Source organism: Stomoxys calcitrans, chromosome 4 (genome assembly GCF_963082655.1).
Source record: "Stomoxys calcitrans chromosome 4, idStoCalc2.1, whole genome shotgun sequence".
NCBI classification, from domain to species: domain Eukaryota; kingdom Metazoa; phylum Arthropoda; class Insecta; order Diptera; family Muscidae; genus Stomoxys; species Stomoxys calcitrans.
In genome coordinates, this window is record NC_081555.1 from 153,263,801 (window position 1) to 153,285,072 (window position 21,272).

Below are 21,272 nucleotides of genomic sequence, written 5' to 3' on the forward strand. Positions count from 1 at the left end.
ACAATCGAGCAGATAAAGAAAATGGAGAAAGTTGGGAACCACAACTTTGAGACAGTCAGTAACTTTATCTACCTCGGCTCCGCGGTAACCGCAACGAATGACACCAGTTTTTAGATTAAGCGAAGAATTATACTGGCAAGCAGATGCTACTTTGGACTAAGTGAGCATTTTAGAAACAATGCCACCTCTCGACAGACAAAGATTACATTATACAAGACACTGATACTACCGGTGCTGTTATATGGTTCTGAAGCATGGGTATTTGTGAAAGCAGATGAGGCAGTACTTGGAGTATTTGAGAGAAAGATTCTTCGTAAAATATATGTGGACCAGTTTGCGTTAATGGAGAATAGGCGACGTATGAACCACGAGCTGTATGATGACGAGAGCGTAGTTACACGCATCAAAATACAACGGCTGCGTTGGCTAGGTCATGTTGTCAGAATGGATGAAGAAGCTCCAGCAAAGAAGTCTTTTGAATGCAAAGATCAAGTTGTGGGAGACACCTCGAAACTTGGTGTCAGAGATTTTCGAATGAGAGCAGAAGATCGAGGCGCTTGGGACGCTATACTACGTTCGGCTAGTGGAACACGTGTTCTGTCATTGGCAATTAAAGTAAAGTAACCTAGAACGTCAAATGGAACACCATACTCCAAATTTTATAAAGGTGGAATTGTGGCCTTAAATGACTTAAAATCGCATATCGGATGAAATATATATATATATATATATATAAACTATGGTCGTTTCAATTGGTGAGCTACGCTGCAATGTTGATGTTGTTGTAAAAAAGTAAATAACACGATTTTTTTTTTTGGCTTAATTATACCCTCCACCATAGGATGGGGGGTATACCAATTTCGTCATTCTGTTTGTAACTACTCGAAATATTCGTCTGAGACCCCATAAAATATATATTTTAGATCTTCGCGACATTTTATGTCGATTTAGTCATGTCCTTCAGTCTGTCCATCCGTCCGTCCCGCTTGAAATTTCGCATAAATACTTCTTATTAGTGTAGGTCGGTTGGCATTGTAAATGGGCCATATCGGCCCATGTTTAGATATAGCTGCCATATAAACCGATCTTGGGTCTTGACTTCTTGAGCCTCTAGAGTGCGCAATTCTCATCGGATGGGAATGAAATTTTGCACGACGTGTTTTGTTATGATATCCAACATCTGTGTCAAGTATGGTTCAAATCGGTTCATAACCTGATATAGCTGCCATATAAACCGATATTGGGTCATGACTACTTGAGTCTCTAGAGGGCGCATTTCTTATCCGATTTGAATAAAATTTTGCACGAAGTATTTTGTTATGATATCCAACAACTGTGCCAAATATAGTTTGAATCGGTCCATAACCTGATATAGCTGCCATTTAAACCGATCTGGGATCTTGACTTCTTGAGCCTCTAGAGGTCGCAATTATTATCCGATTTGCCTGAAATTTTGTGCGACGGATCCTCTCATGACCATCAACATACGTGTTTATTATGGTCTGAATCGGTCTATAGCCCGATACAACTCTCATGTAAATCGAACTCTCTATTTTACTTCTTGAGCCCCCAAAGGGCGCAATTTTTATTCGAATTGGCTGACATTTTACACAGATCTCCAACATATAATTTAATTGTGGTCCAAACCGGAGCATATCTTGATATCGCTCTAGTAGCAAAGCAAATCTTTTCTTATATCCTTTTTTGCCTAAGAAGAGATGCCGGGAAAAGAATCCGACAAAGCGATCCTCTCAGCTGTGCTATTCCCTTTTGATGTGATGTCGTTGCGTATTAATTTGTAGATGGCGCTTACGGGTTTGTTCTGTTGTTAAAGAGCAGTCGATGATGCTTCAAAAACCATATTTGCTTGTGTAGGTGGCAATCCTCGTCAAGCTCTTATAGGTGAGCAAGCTCGTTCCTGCCTATACGCCCGATCGCCGAGTGAACATTTAAAGGCGTCAATAATTCGCCTAGTCATATCGAGCATCGTAGGTACTCTGTATTTAAACAAGAGCCGGTGCCGCCCGGCCTCTCACTGAGACTCCCCACTCGATGTCGCTGATTGCCGGCAACAGCTACTCCGTATGGAACATTTCACTGTCCGCAGCCTCTGGATTCGCCCGGAAGCTCTCAGTTAAGTTTCTCGTGATATTATTCGCATTGAAGATTAGAGCTCAAAGTTCCAGCCTATGTGGTGCTCATAGGCTGGAACTTTGCCCGTGCCCTACAACACCGATTTGGCTGAAATTTTGCATGACGACTTATCTAATTACAAAATAAACACCATTACTGTGGTACATGGTATTATAACTTAGTGCATTTGTTTGTAACACCCAGAAGGAAGAGAGTTAGACCCATTGATATGTATACTGAACGGCTCAGAATCACTTTCTGATGTTTCTATATCCGCCTGTCTTTCCAAATCGAACAAAATATGCGGATTGTGAGGGTTCAAGAAGTCAAATCGGGAGACCGGTTTTTATGGGAGCTATATTAGTTGTTGGAAGTCAGAACACTATATGCCAAATCGGACAAAAATTGCTGCTTCCAGGGGCTCAAGAAGTCAAATCGGGAAATCGGTTTATATGGCAGCTATATCAGGTTATAGACCGATTTGGATCGTTCTTAGCACAGTTGTTGGAAGTCATAAAAAAACTACTACATTTTAAATTTCAGCCACATCGGATATGGCTTCCAAGGACTCAAAAAGTCAAATCGGAAGATCAGCTTATATGGGAGCTATATCCAAATCTGAACCGATATGGCCCATTTGCAATCCCCAATGACCTACATCGATATTAAGTATCTGTGCAAAATTTCAAGAGGCTAGATTTACGCGTACGACCGCTTTCGCGATTTCGATAGACGGACGGACGGACATGGCTAGATGGACTCAGAACGTCGAGAGGATCAAGAATATTTATACTTTATGGGGTCTTAGGTGAATATTTCGAGGTGTTACAAACGGAATGACTAGATAAGTATACCCCCATCCTATGGTGGTGGGTATACAAATTGGTTTAAATTTGAACTAATATGGCAATATTATCATAATTTTTCAACCGGTTCTCAGGAAATTTGGCACGTTTATCCCTCACACTTATCACTCTCGATATTACTGATGAATTCCATCGAAATCGGATCAAATTTAGATTTAGCTTCCATACACATCCAAATCGACCGATTTCACTTCTAAAGCCAAGACAAGCGCACTTATTGACCAATCTCCCCAAAATTTAGTACAACGCTTTTCTCGACGAGTACCATAATATATAAAAGAGTTTGCTTGAAATTGGTTAAAATTAGGTATAGCTTCCATATACATGTTCATCCGACTTTGTATAATTTGCAATAATGTGGGCATTTGTCAACCGTTTGTCACAAAAAGTGCCACATATAAATCTGCTGAAATTTTTGTTTAATTTTTTTTTTCACAATCGGATCAGATTTATATTTAGCTTCTATATACATCATCCTATTTGCATATGAACACATTTGCTTAAAATTGGATACAGATTATTTTAAAACCCATTTGAAAACCTCCACCGAATTTTATCAAATTCGGTTCAGAATTAGATGTAGCTTCCAATTTCCCCTTATACGCTAGGTTTAGGGTATTTTATGGTCGGCATCGCCCGACTTTTTCAGTTCCTAACTTGTTTTTGTTTGCATCCATGCCAAGTGCACTCCATGGTTCTTGTTAATGTGAAATTGTTTTCCCACAAGCTTGGACATATTTTGAAATATCCAATCACCTGAACTTAAATTCACTGTGGTGTAGTTCATGCATACATCGACTTTGCCTGAATTTAGTTCGATCTTACTTGTTTTCGTTTAATAATCTCATATACCCTTTTATTCTAAAGAATTGGAAACACCATATTTTAATTCGATTCTACAATGATTTCATTTAGCATGTGTATCGTATTCTCCTACCTTTCAATACTGAATGAAAGAAAATAATGAAAATGGCACACAGGTGATGGATTTTAACATATACTCTATACACTTGTTCTACATAACGTCGTTTTATAAAACCATATTTAAAACAGTACTTCAACACTCTGTCTGGCTGGCATTGTTGCCTTTCATCACCATGTTTCGTAAACTTTTAATTTTTGGTAACCACATATAAATTTACTATATACAAATCATTTAATTTGTTTTAAAATAGCTTTAATTTCTTCTATAACTGCTGCAAGTCATGCTCCTTGTAGAGCCATATGTAGATCAAATATGCCAAGCCGTAATGTGTGTGCTGTAGATATTCAAGAGCTAATGTGCTATCGCATGAAGGAATGTGAACTACTTGAGGAAAACTGTCGCCGTAAGGCTGTTAACAGGAAACGTAAGTCTTCTGCTGAGGTCTATATTTATTCTATTTTCATCACATTTATGTTTTGTTTAATAATATAGTCCTTGCCCATGTTCACAATACCCGCTGTAGTAACATCCATAGAGTTAATGGTAAAGGACCCTGTGCCAGAGTTTCTATAAATGTTACATAATCTAGAAATTGTTTATAAGCTAAACTATTTGGAAAATTAAAAAAACATTTTGCAATTATATAAACGCATATCGTCAATTGTATTACCTTTTGATCCCAATATATAACCTTCAAAATATTACGAGGATAGCTTAACGATAACCTGTGCCGACACATCTTTAGTGCGCACACTTTTTTTAAACATTGCAAAAAGCAGTCCAAATCAGTCCCAAGATTTTTGTGCCTTACCACTAAAGAGTAATGGTAGGCATGATGTTCATAACGGTCGGTACCATTAGCGAAGTCAGCTCAGCTTTCTGGGGGGCTAAAACCCTTTGAATAGCAATAAAATCAGCAAATTTTATCAAAAGCAATGAGCTTTTGAAAATTTTGGGAGGGCTAAAACTACAATATTTTGGGGTGTGCTTTGCCTACCCCCCAGAAGTCTTTCTTCGCTTGTGTTCGGTACTTAAAATTGGCAATGCACGTTAAAAAATCATCCCCTCACGTTATGAAAATAATATTTTTAACTACGCCGGTTAATGATAATGACACCATCGGAGAATGACTTTGCAACGTCTTTTTTCTACCAATGCGCAACATCCAATGTTGGATGTTTTTCTTACTACGGGATCCTGTTGAGATCTTAGGTGTTTAGGTCTAAGGTCATCGATTCCTATCTAACTATCATCTTCGCACTGACCATTCCTTAAGCTATATTCAGTAAAAGAGAATGGGCTTTCTTATTTGCTCAAGGGTTGTTGGGTTTAGGAACCCATCCCAGCTTTATGTCATGACCTCACCGTTCTCGAGTTGAAGGCTCTAAGTGTCGCCGTATTGTCCTCACAAATTCTGAAGTTCAACCTTTGACTGAAAGATAGTCCACCTCCGTCCACAATCTCAATGACATTGTTGATATCTCCTTCAGCATATCGAAATTGACGACTTTTTTTAAAGGAGTAAAGAACAACAAGGCAGCAGCAGCCGACGGGTTACCCGCTGAACTATTTAAGACCGGAGGCGACACGCTGATAAGGTATATGCATCAGCTTATCTGCGCAATATGGCTAGAAGAACGCATACCCGATGATTAAAACCTTAGCATACTATGTCCCGTACACAAGAAAGGGGACAAGACGAAATGTGCCAACTACACAGGAATAAGTCTCTTCCCCATCGCATACAAGATACTCTCGAGCGCACTGACTTATGCTATATTCAGTAAAAGAGAATGGGCTTTCTTATTTGCTCAAGGGTCGTTATGTTTAGGAACCCATCCCAGCTTTATGTCATGACCTCAGCATTCTCGAGTTCAAGACTCTAAGCGTAGCCGTACTGTCCTCACAAATTCTGAATCCGACTGAAAGACAGTCCACCTCCGTCCACAATCTCAATGACATTGTTGATATCTCCTTCAGCATATCGAATTTGAATACTTTTTCTATAAGGGACTAAAGAACAACAAAGCAGCAGGAGCCGACGGGTTACCCGCTGAACTATTTAAGACCGGAGTCGACACGCTGATAAGGTATATGCATCAGCTTATCTGCGCAATGTGGCTAGAAGAATGCATACCCGATGATTGGAACCTCAGCATATTATATCCCGTACACAAGAAAGGGGACAAGACGAAATGTGCCAACTACAGAGGAATAAGTCTCTTCCCCATCGCATACAAGATACTCTCGAGCGCACTGACTTATGCTATATTCAGTAAAAGAGGATGGGCTTTCTTATTTTCTCAAGGGTCGTTGTGTTTAGGAACTCATCCTAGCTTTATGTCATGACCTCACCGTTCTCGAGTTGAAGGTACTGAGCGTCGACGTATTGTCCTCACAAATTCTGAATTTCAACCTTCGACTGAAAGACAGTCCACATCCGTCCACAATCTCAATGACATTGTTGATATCTCCCTCAGCATACCGAATTTGACGACTTTTTCTATAAAGGACTAAAGAACAACTAGGCAGCAGGAGCCGACGGGTTACCCGCTGAACTATTTAAGAATGGAGGCGACACGCTGATAAGGCATATGCATCAGCTTATCTGCGCAATATGGCTAGAAGAATGCATACCCGATGATTGGAACCTCAGCATACTATATCCCCTACACAAGAAAGGAGACAAGACGGAATGTGCCAACTACAGAGGAATAAGTCTTCTCCACATCGCATACAAGATACTCTCGAGCGCACTGACTTATGCTATATTCAGTAAAAGAGGATGGGCTTTCTTATTTTCTCAAGGGTCGTTGTGTTTAGGAACCCATCCTAGCTTTATGTCATGACCTCAGCATTCTCGAGTTCAAGACTCTAAGCGTCGCCGTACTGTCCTCACAAATTCTGAATCCGACTGAAAGACAGTCCACCTCCGTCCACAATCTCAATGACATTGTTGATATCTCCTTCAGCATATCGAATTTGACTACTTTTTCTATAAGGGACTAAAAAATAACAAGGCAGCAGGAGCCGACGCGTTACCCGCTGAACTATTTAAGATCGTAGGCGACACACTGATAAGGCGTATGCATCAGCTTATCTGCGCAATCTGGCTAGAAGAACGCATACCCGATGATTGGAACCCCAGCATACTATATCCCGTACACAAGGAAGGAGACAAGACGGAATGTGCCAACTACAGAGGAATAAGTCTGCTCCTTATCGCATATAAGATACTCTCGAGCGTGCTGTGTGAAAGATTAAAACCTAAACTCAATGAGATAATTGGAGCCTATCAATGCGGCTTTACACCTGGTAAATCCACCCTAGACCAGATATTCACACTGCGCCAAATCCTGGAAAAGACCCGAGAAGGACAAATCATCAGCTACCATCTCCGTAATGATTACAAAGCCGCCTTCGATACTCCTTTAAGTTCAAAGGTATTTCAAGCCATGTCTGAGTTTGGTATCCCTGCAAAATTAATAAGACTCTGCTGGATGACACTAGCGTTTCTCAGTAAGAATAAGATGGAATCTCTCCAAACCATTTAATACCAAACGAGGTTTTAGACAAGGAGACAGCCTATCGTGTGATCTCTTTAATATCCTGCTGGAGAAGATTATACGAGATGCAGATGTGAATAGATATGGCACACTAATCGCAAGAGAACACATTCTACTCTCCTATGCCGTAGACATTGACATCATAGGTCGGTCGCCGGAAGTAGTAACTGCAGCCTTTGAAAGAATCGAAAGAGAGTCAGTGAAAATGGGTCTGATAGTAAATGGAGATAAGGCGAAATGGATGGTTTCAACTCCCAAAATGCCTTGTACAACCGAACAGATAAAGAAAATGGAGAAAGTTGGGAACCACAACTTTGAGACAGTCAGTATCTTTATCTACCTCGGCACCACCGTTACAGAAACGAATGACACCAGTTTTGAGATAAAGCGAAGAATAATACTGGCAAACAGATGCTACTTTGGACTAAGTAAGCTGTTTAGAAACAAGGCCACCTCTCCACAGACGAAGATTGCACTATACAAGACACTGATACTACCGGTGCTGTTATATGGTTCTGAAGCATGAATACTTGTGAAAGCAGATGAGGCAGTACTTGGAGTATTTGAGAGAAAGATTCTTCGTAATATATGTGGACCAGTTTGCGTTAATGGAGAATATAGGCGACATATGAACCACGAGCTGTTTGAGCTGTATGACGACGATAGCATAGTTACACGCATCAAAATATAACAGCTGCGTTGGCTAGGTCATGTTGTCAGAATGAATGAAGAAACTCCAGCAAAGAAGTCTTTTGAAGGCAAACACGGTGGTACACGCAAACCTGGAAGACTAAAAGTCCTATGGATAGATCAAGTGGTGAGAGACACCTCGAAACTTGGTGTCAGAGATTTTAGAATGAGCGCAGAAGATCGAGGCGCTTGGAATGCAGTTCTACGTTCGGTTAGTGGAACAAATATTCTGGCATAGCCAATTCAAGTAAAGTAAAGAGTAATGTTTCTTTAAAGGAAAATCAAGGAAACTTCTCTCTTTTTAATGAGTGCTGTCTGATTCCAGTTTTTAGCTAAATGATGGGGGCATAATGGATGAAAAACTTTTCTAATGTTCTCACCAGAGTTTGAACCCACCCGTTCAGTGTCATGGGCTTACATATACTCTATGATGATTTATTTTCTGCACCGTACCGTTTGTAGACCGATAAACGCCTCCTTATTCAGCATCGCTTCCAAACCAGGCTTCATTGTAGACCTTAGTTGTGTTATGACTCGGAAGCAGATTAGTATTTGGATTATATTTCGATTATACCAATGACATGGCATCACACAAGCTGGAAGCTTAGGTGAGTACGTCCACAGGTTGCGGATAGTAGAATGCTGCAATGCGAAGCAGCTGCAATTGCGGCCGTGCACAATCAACAGTATCGAAGGTAGAGTTTCAGTGAGAGGCCGGGCGGCAACAGCTTTTGCTCAAATACTGAGTGCCTATGATGCCTTGATAGGACAAGGCGAGATGTTGACGTCTTTAAATAACCTATGGCCATCACGTTCTCCGCAATCGGTCATGTGGGCCGGAACGAACCTACTCACCCATAGGAGATTGATGAGGATTGCTACCTCAACATGCAAACAACAACAGTCGGGCTGTAGTCAAGCAATTTTTTCGCGACTCCAGCCCTTGCTTCGACTTGGCATTTTAAAACTCATGGAAGCTGCCATAATTGACATCTTTAGGTCCTGAAGGCCTCATTTGTTATCCAATTTGCCTAACATGTTGTACGTAGTATACTGTTATGACCAGGGATTTAGAGCGGCCCGAAACATGGCATGGCTGGAGCGTGATTGGGGCTGGAGTGGCCGGAGCGGGATTGAGTTTGGAAGCCATTCCGCTCAGAATAGACAAAATGACACTGCCTCTTCGACCAAAAGTGGGCCGCTCCTCTTTTGCTCCGGCCGCGCTCCAAATCCCTGGTTATGACTTCCAACAAATGTGTGAACAACGGCCTAAATTGGCCTATAACCTGATATAGCTCCCATACAAACCCATCTGGCGATTTGACATCTTGAGCCCATAGAAACCGCAGTTGTTAGCCAATTTGGGTAAAATTTTTGCATTGTTTGTATCTATTGGGTAGCCCAAAAAGTAATTGCGGATTTTTCATATAGTCGGCGTTGACGAATTTTTTCATAGCTTGTGACTCTGTAATTGCTTTCTTTCTTCTGTCAGTTATCAGCTGTTAATTTTAGCTTGCTTTAGAAAAAAAGTGTAAAAAAAGTATATTTGATCAAAGTTCATTCTAAGTTTTATTAAAAATGCATTTACTTTCCTTTAAGAAATCCGCAATTACTTTTTGGGCAACCCAATATGTTTATATAGCTGATATAGCTTCAATAAAAACAAACCTCTCGATTTCTTATCTAGAGCCTCTAGAAATCGCAATTGTTGTCTGACTTGGCTGTTTTCCATTTTACACCAAAAAAAAACAAGTAAAAAAGGCATTAAGTTTGGCCGGGCCGAACTTTGTATACCCATTTTCATCCCAATCCGATAAAAATTGGATAACTTATGCACCCAAATTCGACACGAACATTGAGGGGTCTTACAAATATAAGTCACTGTTGAAGTTTATATTTCAAATTTCAACAAAATCGTTTAACAAATAAAGCTTTTATGAGCTTCAGACCCTTAACCGGCACATCGGTCTATATGACAGCTATATTTAAATACAGTCCGATCTTTACCATATTTGGATCGGATGACGGGTGGCCTAAAACTACTCACTGTTTAAAATTTCAGTGAAATTGGACAAAAAATAATGCTTTTAAGGACTTCAGTCCCTATATCGGGAGATCGGTCTATATGACAGCTATATCTAAATATAGTCCGATCCAAACCATATTTGGGTCGGATGACGGGTGGCCTAAAACTACTCACTGTTTAAAATTTCAGCGAAATCGGGGAAATAAATAGGGCTTTTATGGGCTTCAGACCCTTTATCGGGAGATTGGTCTATATGGCAGCTATATCTAAATATAGTCCAATCTGAACCATATTTAGGTCCGAAATTGAAAGGCCTGAAACTTCTTATCACTGTTGCAAATTTCAGCGAAATCGGATAAAAAACCAAGTAAAAGCGAGGTAAGTTCGGCCGGACCGAATCTTATATACCCTCCACCATGGATCGCATTTGTCGAGTTCCTTTCCCGGCATCTCTTCTTAGGCAAAAAATGATATAAGAAAAGAATTGTGCCCTTTGGGGACTCAAGAAGTAAAATAGAGAGATCGATTTATATGGGAGCTGTATCGGGCTATAGACCGATTCAGATCATAATAAACACGTATGTTGATGGGCATGAGAGGATCCGTAGTACAAAATTTCAGGCAAATCGGATAATAATTGAGACCTCTAGAGGCTCAAGAAGTCAAGATCCCAGATCGGTTTACATGGCAGCTATATCAGGTTATGAATCGATTTGAACCTTATTTGACACAACTGTTGAAAGTAAGAATAAAATACTTCATGATAAATGTAAGCCAATTCGGATAAGAATTGCGCACTCTAGAGGCTCAAGAAGTCAAGATCCCAGATCGGTTTATATGACAGCTACATCAGGTTATTGACCGATTTGAACCATACTTCGCACAGTTGTTGGATATCATAACAAAACACGTCGTGCCAAAATTCATTCAAATAAGATTTGCGCCCTCTAGAGGCTCAAGAAGTCAAGACCCAAGATCGGTTTATATGACAGCTATATGAGGTTATGGACCGATTTGAACCATACTTGGCACAGTTGTTGGATGTCATAACAAAACACGTCGTGCCAAAATTCATTCAAATCGAATAAGAATTGCGCCCTCTAGAGGCTCAAGAAGTCAAGGCCCAAGATCGGTCTATACGGCAGCTATATCAAAACATGGACCGATATGGCCCATTTACAATACCAACCGACCTACACTAATAAGAAGTAGTTGTGCAAAATTTCAAGCGGCTAGGTTTACTCCTTCGGAGGTTAGCGTGCTTTCGACAGACAGACGGACGGACGGACATGGCTAGATCGACATAAAATGTCACGACGATCAAGAATATATATACTTTATGGGGTCTCAGACGAATATTTCGAGTAGTTACAAACATAATGACGAAATTAGTATACCCCCCATCCTATGGTGGAGGGTATAAAAACAGAATGACGAAATTAGTATACCCCCCATCCTATGGTGGAGGGTATAAAAAAGCTTTCATGGGCTTCCTGCCCTTTATCGACAGATCGGTCTATTTCTAAATATAGTCCGATTTGAACCATATTTACGTCAGATATCGGTAGGCTTAAAATAAAACACTATTTCATATTTCAGCGAAATTGGGTAATAAATAAAGCTTTTATAGGCTTTAGACCCTTTATCGGGAGATCGGTCCATATGGCAGCTATATCTAAATATAGGCCGATCTTATCTATATTTAGAACAGATGTCGGGAGGTAATTTTGACGACGATCCAAAATATATAATCTTTGTAGGGTCTGAAATTGATATTACGATGTGTTGCAAACAGAATGACTAAATGAAGATACCCCCTATCCTACGTTGGTGGGTATAAAAACCAGTCCCATGATGTCATGTTGTATTCATGATGTGTCATGTGCCCATTTAAGGCGTTTTTGAGGGTTAGGGTGACCCCCCATGCTTCGATCTGATTTTGTATGCCAGATTCGTAATGTACACCGGAATCGCAAATTTTAATACCATATTCGTATTCTATTGGGTTGCCCAAAAAGTAATTGCGGATTTTTTAAAAGAAAGTAAATGCATTTTTAATAAAACTTAGAATGAACTTTAATCAAATATACTTTTTTACACTTTTTTTCTACAGCAAGCTAAAAGTAACAGCTGATAACTGACAGAAGAAAGAATGCAATTACAGAGTCACAAGCTGTGAAAAAAATTGTCAACGCCGACTATATGAAAAATCCGCAATTACTTTTTGGGCAACCTAATATATGGGAGCTATATCTAAATGTGGACCGATTGTCATGAAACTTTCCACATATATTACAACGTAAAATAAAACACCCCACACCAAATTTTGTAAAGATCGGACAAAAATTGTGGCTTCTACAGCCTTAAAAGTCCATATCGGATGAAAGATATATATGGGAGCTATATCTAAATCTGAACCGATTTTTCTGAAATTTAGCACACATATGAAGACGTCAAGTAAAACACCCCATGCCAAATTTTGTAAAGATCGGTAAAAAATTGTGGCTTCTTAAAGATATGAAAAATCCGCAATTACTTTTTGGGCAACCCTATTTTCCAATACCTTTCATTTGATACCCATTCATTTAATACCGATCGGTCTACTTTTGATTTTGGGTGGTGTTCCCTTTTCTCCTTCTTGACCATATTCGCAATCTACACCCGAATACCTTTTGTTTGAGTCCCATATTGTCATGATCGTGTTAAAAATCTTAGTTTTTGGGGTTGGGGCGACTCCTTAGTTACTTGGACCCAATTTTTATACCCTACACCTCCACTGTGGTACAGGGTATTATAGATTTGTGCATTTGTTTGCAACGCTAAGAAGGAGAAGAGCTAGACACATCGATATCCTACGGTGGGGGGTATGAAAAGTAGTCTTTCAAACATCTTCTTTTAATGGCTTGAAATTGTATTGCAGTTAAAAAACAACGCCATTTCTCATTTTGTATGTTGAAAGGATGTTTTTAATTCAGTTTTGATAAAAAATATTATAAGATATTTAATATTAAAAAAACAAACTGAAAATATTTTCTTTTTTAAAGGAAATCAAAGTGCCTTTTAACCCCTTCTGCGTATAGGTTTGCATTTCTGCAAAGATTGGCCACTTTTCATGCCAGCACATTGGAAACTATTGGCCAAAGTCAAGCGATTCGATCGACCACGTTCACAATTGATGCGTTGCAATTGACAGGGTGTCAAACGTTGGCACAGATCATGACTGCAACGATAACATTTCAATTCTTTGCTGGGATTGGTGCATCTCAAACTACTGCAGTCAATTGGTGTGGAACGTGGTGAACGCACAGGCTTAGCACAGGCACCCCTCATGTTGGGACCTCGAATGTTGCGACAACGTGTATCAGCGACATTGGAAAGTACTAAAGTTTGGAAAGTTTCTAATTAGAAAAAATACAGGGTGGATGGATTATCTTAAACATACATGGCTTATTGGCACTGCGACGGCGACAATTCTCCTCCTCCATTTTGCATTGAGACATGCGATGGCAAATCTTTTGCTGGCCATCGGTGGCACATATGGCCCTGCTGTGCTGTTTGGCACGGCATACGGGGCGACAACGATTTTGGTTAGCCTGAACGCTGGCGATCAGGACTAAGGCTATAAGAAAATTTAAAGTAAATCCTTTGCGTTTTTTTGCAAAAACTGTATGCTTACCAAAAATGCAAATAAGTTTCATGATTGCGAATATTCGATGATTATTGAATAATTTCAGCAATATTCCGGGTTAATTTATACTAGATTCTCGAGAGATATTTTAGGCAAAAATTAAAAAAAAAATTATATATATATATATATATATATATATATATATAATACATATATATATATATTATATATAAAGCCGGCTTAAAAAACTGTCCTGCTTTGATATTCAGAGCTACACATGTCAGTATTAAGGTTAAGCTTTACAATGTATTATTCAAACTTATGGCTATTGTAAAATCAATTTACGCACTACATTTATTTAACAAAAAAAAAGCATATGAGTTGTGATTCGTGTACCGACTTGTTTGTAATTGACAAAAAACTTTTCAGCTATGGAAAACAAGTAAAAACGGCATAATATTTAGATCGGCAAAACTTTTACATATCTTTATCGAACGAAAAATTGAGGTCAATGGTATTGTTAGTGAATAACAAAACAATAAAAAACAATGTCAAAACAATAACGTATGGGATGTATGATATAAAACGTTACAGGTACCATACGGTACTGTTTTGGAAATAATTCACGATCAATATTGACACCATATGGTATACATTTTTCTTTCCGTGTTCTAACTTTGTCCTTTAGGGAAAACATCATTGTGGCCAAACCAGGGTATTGGTTTAAATGGTGACCATGTCAAATGTATGAGATATGGAAGGGACAAGTTGAGCTTATCATATGGAGAACACAAAAACAAATATTAATCATCAAACAACTCTTTATTGTGTTTAAAAATATTCCCAATTATGATCTATAAACTTTTGCGTGCATTGGAAACAATTGTCGAAGCACTTTTACCACTCTGATTGAGTTATCTCCAGAATATGCATTCTGAACGCATCAACCGCTTCTTCAGGTGGCACAAACCGGTGACCTCTCATTTTACTTTTTACGTACAGAAATAATAATAAATCATTAGGTGCCAAGTCGGACTATACGGCGTATGACTCCTCAAATCGATGTTTTTCTCAACAAGTACAAGCGTGAAGAGTTCAGCCTGGCCGAATCTTGAGAATCCACCACCATGGATTTTGCTAAAATATGGGAGCTACATCTAGTTATATTGGGTTGCCCAAAAAGTAATTGCGGATTTTTTAATAGAAAGTAAATGCATTTTTAATAAAACTTCGAATGAACTTTAATCAAATATACTTTTTTACACTTTTTTCTAAAGCAAGCTAAAAGTAACAGCTGATAACTGACAGAAGAAAGAGAGTCACAAGCTGTGAAAAAATTTGTCAACGCCGACTATATGAAAAATCCGCAATTACTTTTTGGGCAACCAATAGAACGATTTGGAATGTATTTGGCACAGTTTTTGAAAGTTATAGCACAACACAATCTGCAAAATTTCAGCTAAATAGGATACAAATTGCGGCTTGTAAATGCTCAAGAAGTCAAGTCGGGAGATCGTTTATATGGGAGCTATATAATGTTCATGACCGATTTGGTGCGTAATTGGCACATTAGCACGGACAAAAAGTGTGGCTTTTAAGGGCTCAAGAAACTAAATCGGGAGATCGATTTATATGGGAGCTATGTCAGGTTATATACAGATTTGTACCGTACATGGCACAGTTGTTGGAAGTCGTAGCAGAACTATTTCTGCAAACATTTTGCCAAATCCGATGAAAATGGAGGTATTCAGGGGCTCAAGAAGTCAAATCGGTAGATCGGTTTATAATGAAACAATATCAGGTTCTTTGAGGATTTAAACCGTACTTGGCACAGTTGTTGGAAGTTATAACAGAACAATTTCTTCAAAATTTTAGCCAAATCGCATCAATATTAAGGTATCCAGGTGCTTAAGAAGTCAAATCGGGAGATCGGTTTATATGGAAACAATATCAGGTTCTTAAACGATTTAAACCGTACTTGGCATAGTTCTTGCAAGTTACAACGGAACACTATGTGCAAAATTTCAGCCAAAGCGGGCAAAAATTGCGGCTTCCAGGGGCTCAAGCAGTCAAAGCGGATAAAAATTGCGGCTTCCAGAGGCTCAATAAGTCAATTCGGGACATCGGTTTACATGGGAGCTTTATCTAAATCTTGACCGTTTTGGGCCGTACTTAGCACAGTTGTTGAAAATCATAACAGAACACCGCCTGCAAAACTTCAGCCAAATCAGAAAAAAATTGCTATTTCCAAGGACTCAAGAAGCCAAATCGAGAGGTGGGTTTATATAGGGCCCATATCGAGTTAGAGACCGATTTGGACCGTACTACTCTCAGTTATTGGAAATCATAACACTATACTACACGCAAAATTTCAGCCAAAAATTGCGGTTGTAAGGGCTCAAGAAGTCAAATAGAGAGATCGGTTTATATGGGAGCTATATCAGATGGTGGACCGATTTTGGCCATACTCAGCACAATTGTTGAAAATTATAACAGAACACCGCATGCAAAACTTCAGCCAAATCAGATAAAAATTACTGCTTCCAGGGACTCAAGAAATCAAATCGGGAGGTGGCTTTATATGGAACCCATATCAAGTTAGAGACCGATTTGGACCGTACTACTCTCAGTTATTGGAAGTCATAACAGAATACTACACGCAAAATTTCAGCCAAATCGGACAAAAATTACGGTTGTAAGGGCTCAAGAAGTCAAATAGAGAGATCGGTTTATATGGGAGTTATTTTATCTCCCACATAAACCGATCACCCGATTTGTCTTCTTGAGCCCCTGGAAGCCGCAATTTTTGAGCGATTTATCTGAAATTTTGTACGTAGATTTTTATGACTTTCAACAACTGTGCCAAGTGTGGTCCGAATCGGTTTATAACCTGATATAGCTCCCATATAAACCGATCACCCGATTTTATTTCTTGAGCCCCTGGAAGCCATAATTTTCATCCGATTTTTCTGAAATTTTGCATGTAGTGTTCCGTTATGACTTTCAATAACTCTGCCAAATGCGGCCAAAATCGGTCTATAACCTGATATAGCTCCCATATGAACCGAACTCCCGATTTGACTTGTTGAACCCCTGCAAGCCGCAATTTTTGTCCGCATTGGCTAAAGTCTCGCACTTTGTGTTCTTTTATTACTGTGCTAGATACCGTCTAAATCGGTCAACAAACTGATATAGCCCTCTTAGAAACCCCATCTCCCGATTTGAATTCTTGATCACCTGGAAGTGGCGATTTTTTTCCGATTTAGCTGAAATTTTGAATGTTGCATTCATTAAAGATTTTTAACAACTGTACCAAGCACCGGCTAAATCGGTCTATAATCTGATATAGCTCCCATATAAACCCATCTCCCGGTTTGATTTCTTGAGGACCTGCATGTAATGTTGTGTAAATACTTTCAACAACTGTTCATAGTACGGTCCAAATCGGTCATGAATTTGATTTAGCTCGCATATAATCCGATCTCCCCGTGTGAGTTTTTGAGCACCTGGAAGCCGGAATTTTTGTCCGGTTTAGCTGAAATTTTGCATGTAGTGTTCGGTAAAAACTTTCAACAACTGACCTTAGTATGCTTTAAAATGGTCAAAAACCTGATATAGCTCCCATGTAAACCGATCTCTGGATCATCCTTGTTCGGTTCCTAGCGCTTCAATTGTTGCTGGTTTGACAGAAGTTTGGTATGTAGAATAAATTTTTTGCAGAATCCATGGTGGTGGGTGGGATTCTGCCCGGCCGAACTTAGCACGCTTTTACTTTACTTCTACCAAAGGAAAATCTGGCTGTCCAAAAGCTCTCTAGTGCTTGAGCGAGTAAAGCAAACTTCTCGAAATTTTTCACAGATACTTCTCATTGATGTAGTTGGCTTGGTACTGAAGGTGGGCCAAATTGGTTCAAGTTTAGATATAGCTGCTATATATCGATCTCCCGACTTGACTTCTAAAGCCCTTAGAGGGCGCAATTTTAGTGTGATTAGTCTGAAATTTGTAAAATGTCTTCTGTTGCGACTCTCACCATATATGGTGAATTTGATTGAAACTGATTTATCTTCTTGAGTCCCTTAAAGGCTTCTTCTTGATTTGACTTCTTGAGTCCCTTCAAGGCGCGTTTTTTTAACAGATTTGGCTGAAATTTCACAATGATCAGTGCAAGAATCGACAACGCGTGTTCACAAAATCATCCACGCCTGTTTACAATATTTCCAACAACGCCCGTGTATGATAATGACAATGTTGGCGCATGATTTTGCAACATATTTTTCCTATCAGTGCGCAATTTAGACCAATTTTGACAAAAGCGACTATGGTAAAAGCTTAAAATGCTTCATTAAATCATTCCATGTGCAACGCATCAAAATATCAATTTCCGACCCTACAAAGTATATAAATTACGGATTGTCGAAAAATTCTAAGACCATTTAATAATATCCGTGTGTCTATCCGTCCGTGTGTACATTAGTTGTAATCACGATACAGTCTTTAAAAATTGAGATATTGAGTTGAAATTTTGCACAGACTCGTATTTCTTTTATAGGCAGGTTAGGTTCGTGAATGGGCCACATTCGACTATATTTGGATATAGCTGCCATATAGACCGATCTGGCCTATAACTGGCGCATTTATAACCCGATTTCGCTGAAATTTGGCATAGTTAGATTAATTAGGCCAGCCGATATCCGAACCAAAAATGCCCCAGATCAGAACATATTTGGATATTGCTGCCATATTGACCGATCTGCCGATTTTGGGTTTTAGGCCTATAACAGGTGCATTTTCTACCTGACTCGCTGAAATTTGGAACAGTGAGTTGTACCAAGACTCCCAACATCTGTCCCGAATATGGTTCAAATCAGGCTATATTAAGATATAATGCTAAAGAGGCCGATATTCGGCTTAAGAGTCTAAATACCATAAAAGGCGCATTTATTCTCTGATTTTGCTGAAATTTAAAACAGTTAGTTGCACAATGGAGACAATAAATGATCCAGGATTTTTTTTTAACAAAACAAGTAAGAGCGTGCTAAGTTCGGCCGGGCCGAATCTTATATACCCTCCACCATGGTCGCTTCTGTCGAGTTCTTTGCGCAGTATCTGTTTTTAGGCAAACAAAGTATAATGGATAAGGACAGAGGAGCAGCTATATTAAGTTATAGTCCGATTCGGGGCTCAAGAAGCGAAATAGGGAGATCGGTTTATATGGGAGCTGACCATATTGCACACGTATTTTGAATTCCTTGGGAGGAGCCGTTGTACAAAATTTGTGCCAAATCGGAAAAGAATTGCGCCCTCTAGAGGCTCAAGAAGCCAAGACCTAAGATCGGTTTATATGGCAGCTATATAAGACCGATTTGATCCAAACTTAGCACAGTTGTTGAAAGTGACATAAGAACACTATGTACGAACGAACTATGTACAAATCGAACGAGAATTGCGCCCTCTAAAGGCTCAAGAAGTCAAGACCCAAGATCGGTTTATATGGCAGCTATATCAGGTTATGGACCGATTTAGCCCATGGTTGGGATTGTAATCCCAACCAACCTACACGAATAAGAAGTATTTCAGTCAAATCGGAAGAGAATTGCGCCCTTTAGAGGCTCAAGAAGTCAAGACCCAAGATCGGTTTATATGGCAGCTATATCAGGTTATGGGCCGATTAGGACCATACTTCGAACATTTGTTGGAAGTGATATAAAAACACTATGTGCAAAATTTCAGTCAAATCGGACGAGAATTGCGCCCTCTAGAGGCTCAAGAAGTCAAGACCCAAGATCGGATTATATGGCAGCTATATCAGGTTAGCAACCGATTAGGACCATACTTCGCAATGTTGTTGGAAGTGATATCAAAACACTATGCGCAAAATTTCAGTCAAATCGGAAGATAATTGCGCCCTCTAGAGGCTCAAGAAGTCAAGACCCAGATCGGTTTATATGGCAGCTATATCAGGTTATAAACCGATTAGAACCATACTCCGCACAGTTGTTGAAAGTGATATCAAAACACTATGTGCGAAAATTTTAATCAAATCGAACGAGAATTGTGCCCTCTAGACGCTCAAGAAGTCAAATTTCAGTCAAATCGAACGAGAATTGCGCCCTCTAGAGGCTCAAGAAGTCAAGACCCAAGATCGGTTTATATGGCAGCTATATCAAAGCATGGACCGATTTGGCCCATTTACAACCCCATGCGACCTACACTAATAAGAAGTATTTGTGCAAAATTTCGACAGACAGACGGACGGACGGACAGACGGACGGACGGACAGACGGACGGACATGGCTAGTTCGACTTAAAATGTCACGACGATCAAGACTATATATACTTTATGGGGCCTTAGACGCATATTTCGAGGTATTACAAACAGAATGACGAAATTAGTATACCCCCATCCTATGGTGGAGGGTATAAAAACTGTTCCCTAACAGCCCTGGCGTTCTCATATGACAACAGGATATTTCTCGCTACAAAGAACTTTTTATTGTTTCCCAAACATCCCACTATGGAACAAATTAGAGGGAAACTATTTAACTTCTCACAACATCAATTGAGTGCTGTCCGATTCAAATTTAAGCTCAATGATAAGGGGACCTCCTGTTTTATACCGAGTCCGAACGGCGTGTCACTGAAAATTGACACCTCCTTATTGAGAAGTTGTACATGGCTGAAATACTCACAAATGTTGCCAGCATTGGGTGAGGGGATAACCACCGCTGAAAAAATGTTTAAGGCAAAACCGGCAAGATTTGAACCCGGGCGTTTGGGCACGATTGGCGGGCATGCTAAACTAAACAAATGTTGCCAGTATTTGTTGAGGGGATAACCACCGCCGAAAAATGTTTTATGGTGTTCTCGCCGGCAAGATTTGATCCCGGGCGTTTGGGTACGATAGGTGGGCATGCTAAACTATGCACCACGGTGACTGCCAAAGAACATCTAAGAAATTTTTGGAATCTTTTTGGTTCCAATGATGAATCCTGAATAAACCGTCCAAAAATATTCAGCAGAATATTTCAAGATGATTCGGGTTAAGAGTCCTTGACTGTCGACATTTTAAAAATGAGAAATTCAAAAAGTAAAAAGTTTTTATTCAAGGAAAATAGTTTGAAAATTTAACGAATTTTAACGTCTTAAACTTAGTAACACTGACATTTAACCAGATCCAGCAATATCTTTGCATTTCAGCAAACCCTCACCACGCTTCATGTCCTTACAGTGGCGTGCATCGGCCAATGTCAAACGATTCGATTCACCACGTTGACAATTGGCCCGTTGCAATTCACAAGGTGTCAAACGCTGGCATAAAACCTGATTGGTACGGTAGCATTCCAACTCTTTGCTGGGATTGGTACATTTCAGGCGACTACATTGAGGGACTTGGGTAGGAGCTTTGGCACAATCCCCGTTCGTATTCGGTGCACGAATG

General features: G+C 39.6%; 2 protein-coding genes across 2 annotated transcripts in view; both read right to left on the minus strand.

The window, feature by feature from the left end:
• The window catches only part of LOC106088689 (uncharacterized), a 101,633-nt gene that overhangs the window by 28,761 nt on the left and 51,600 nt on the right, over positions 1 to 21,272 (minus strand). The gene's annotated exons all lie outside the window — the stretch shown is intronic.
• On the minus strand, positions 13,266 to 13,913 carry LOC106088690 (uncharacterized). The gene is made up of 3 exons (XM_013254341.2): positions 13,883 to 13,913; positions 13,649 to 13,825; positions 13,266 to 13,586 (listed from the first exon to the last, which is right to left on the minus strand). The coding sequence occupies exons 1-3, from the start codon at positions 13,902 to 13,904 to the stop codon at positions 13,267 to 13,269; spliced, it is 519 nt and encodes a 172-aa protein (XP_013109795.2). The 5' UTR covers positions 13,905 to 13,913; the 3' UTR covers position 13,266.

Excerpts from the sequence above, each read along its gene's own strand:
- LOC106088690 (XM_013254341.2), bottom strand. The coding sequence starts at position 13,904 with ATGAAACTTATTTGCATTTTTG. Across the intron at positions 13,826-13,882 it reads GAAACTTATTTGCATTTTTG|CCTTAGTCCTGATCGCCAGC; the intron begins GTAAGCATACAG and ends ATTTTCTTATAG. Across the intron at positions 13,587-13,648 it reads TCGCAGTGCCAATAAGCCAT|TACTTTCCAATGTCGCTGAT; the intron begins GTATGTTTAAGA and ends TCCAAACTTTAG.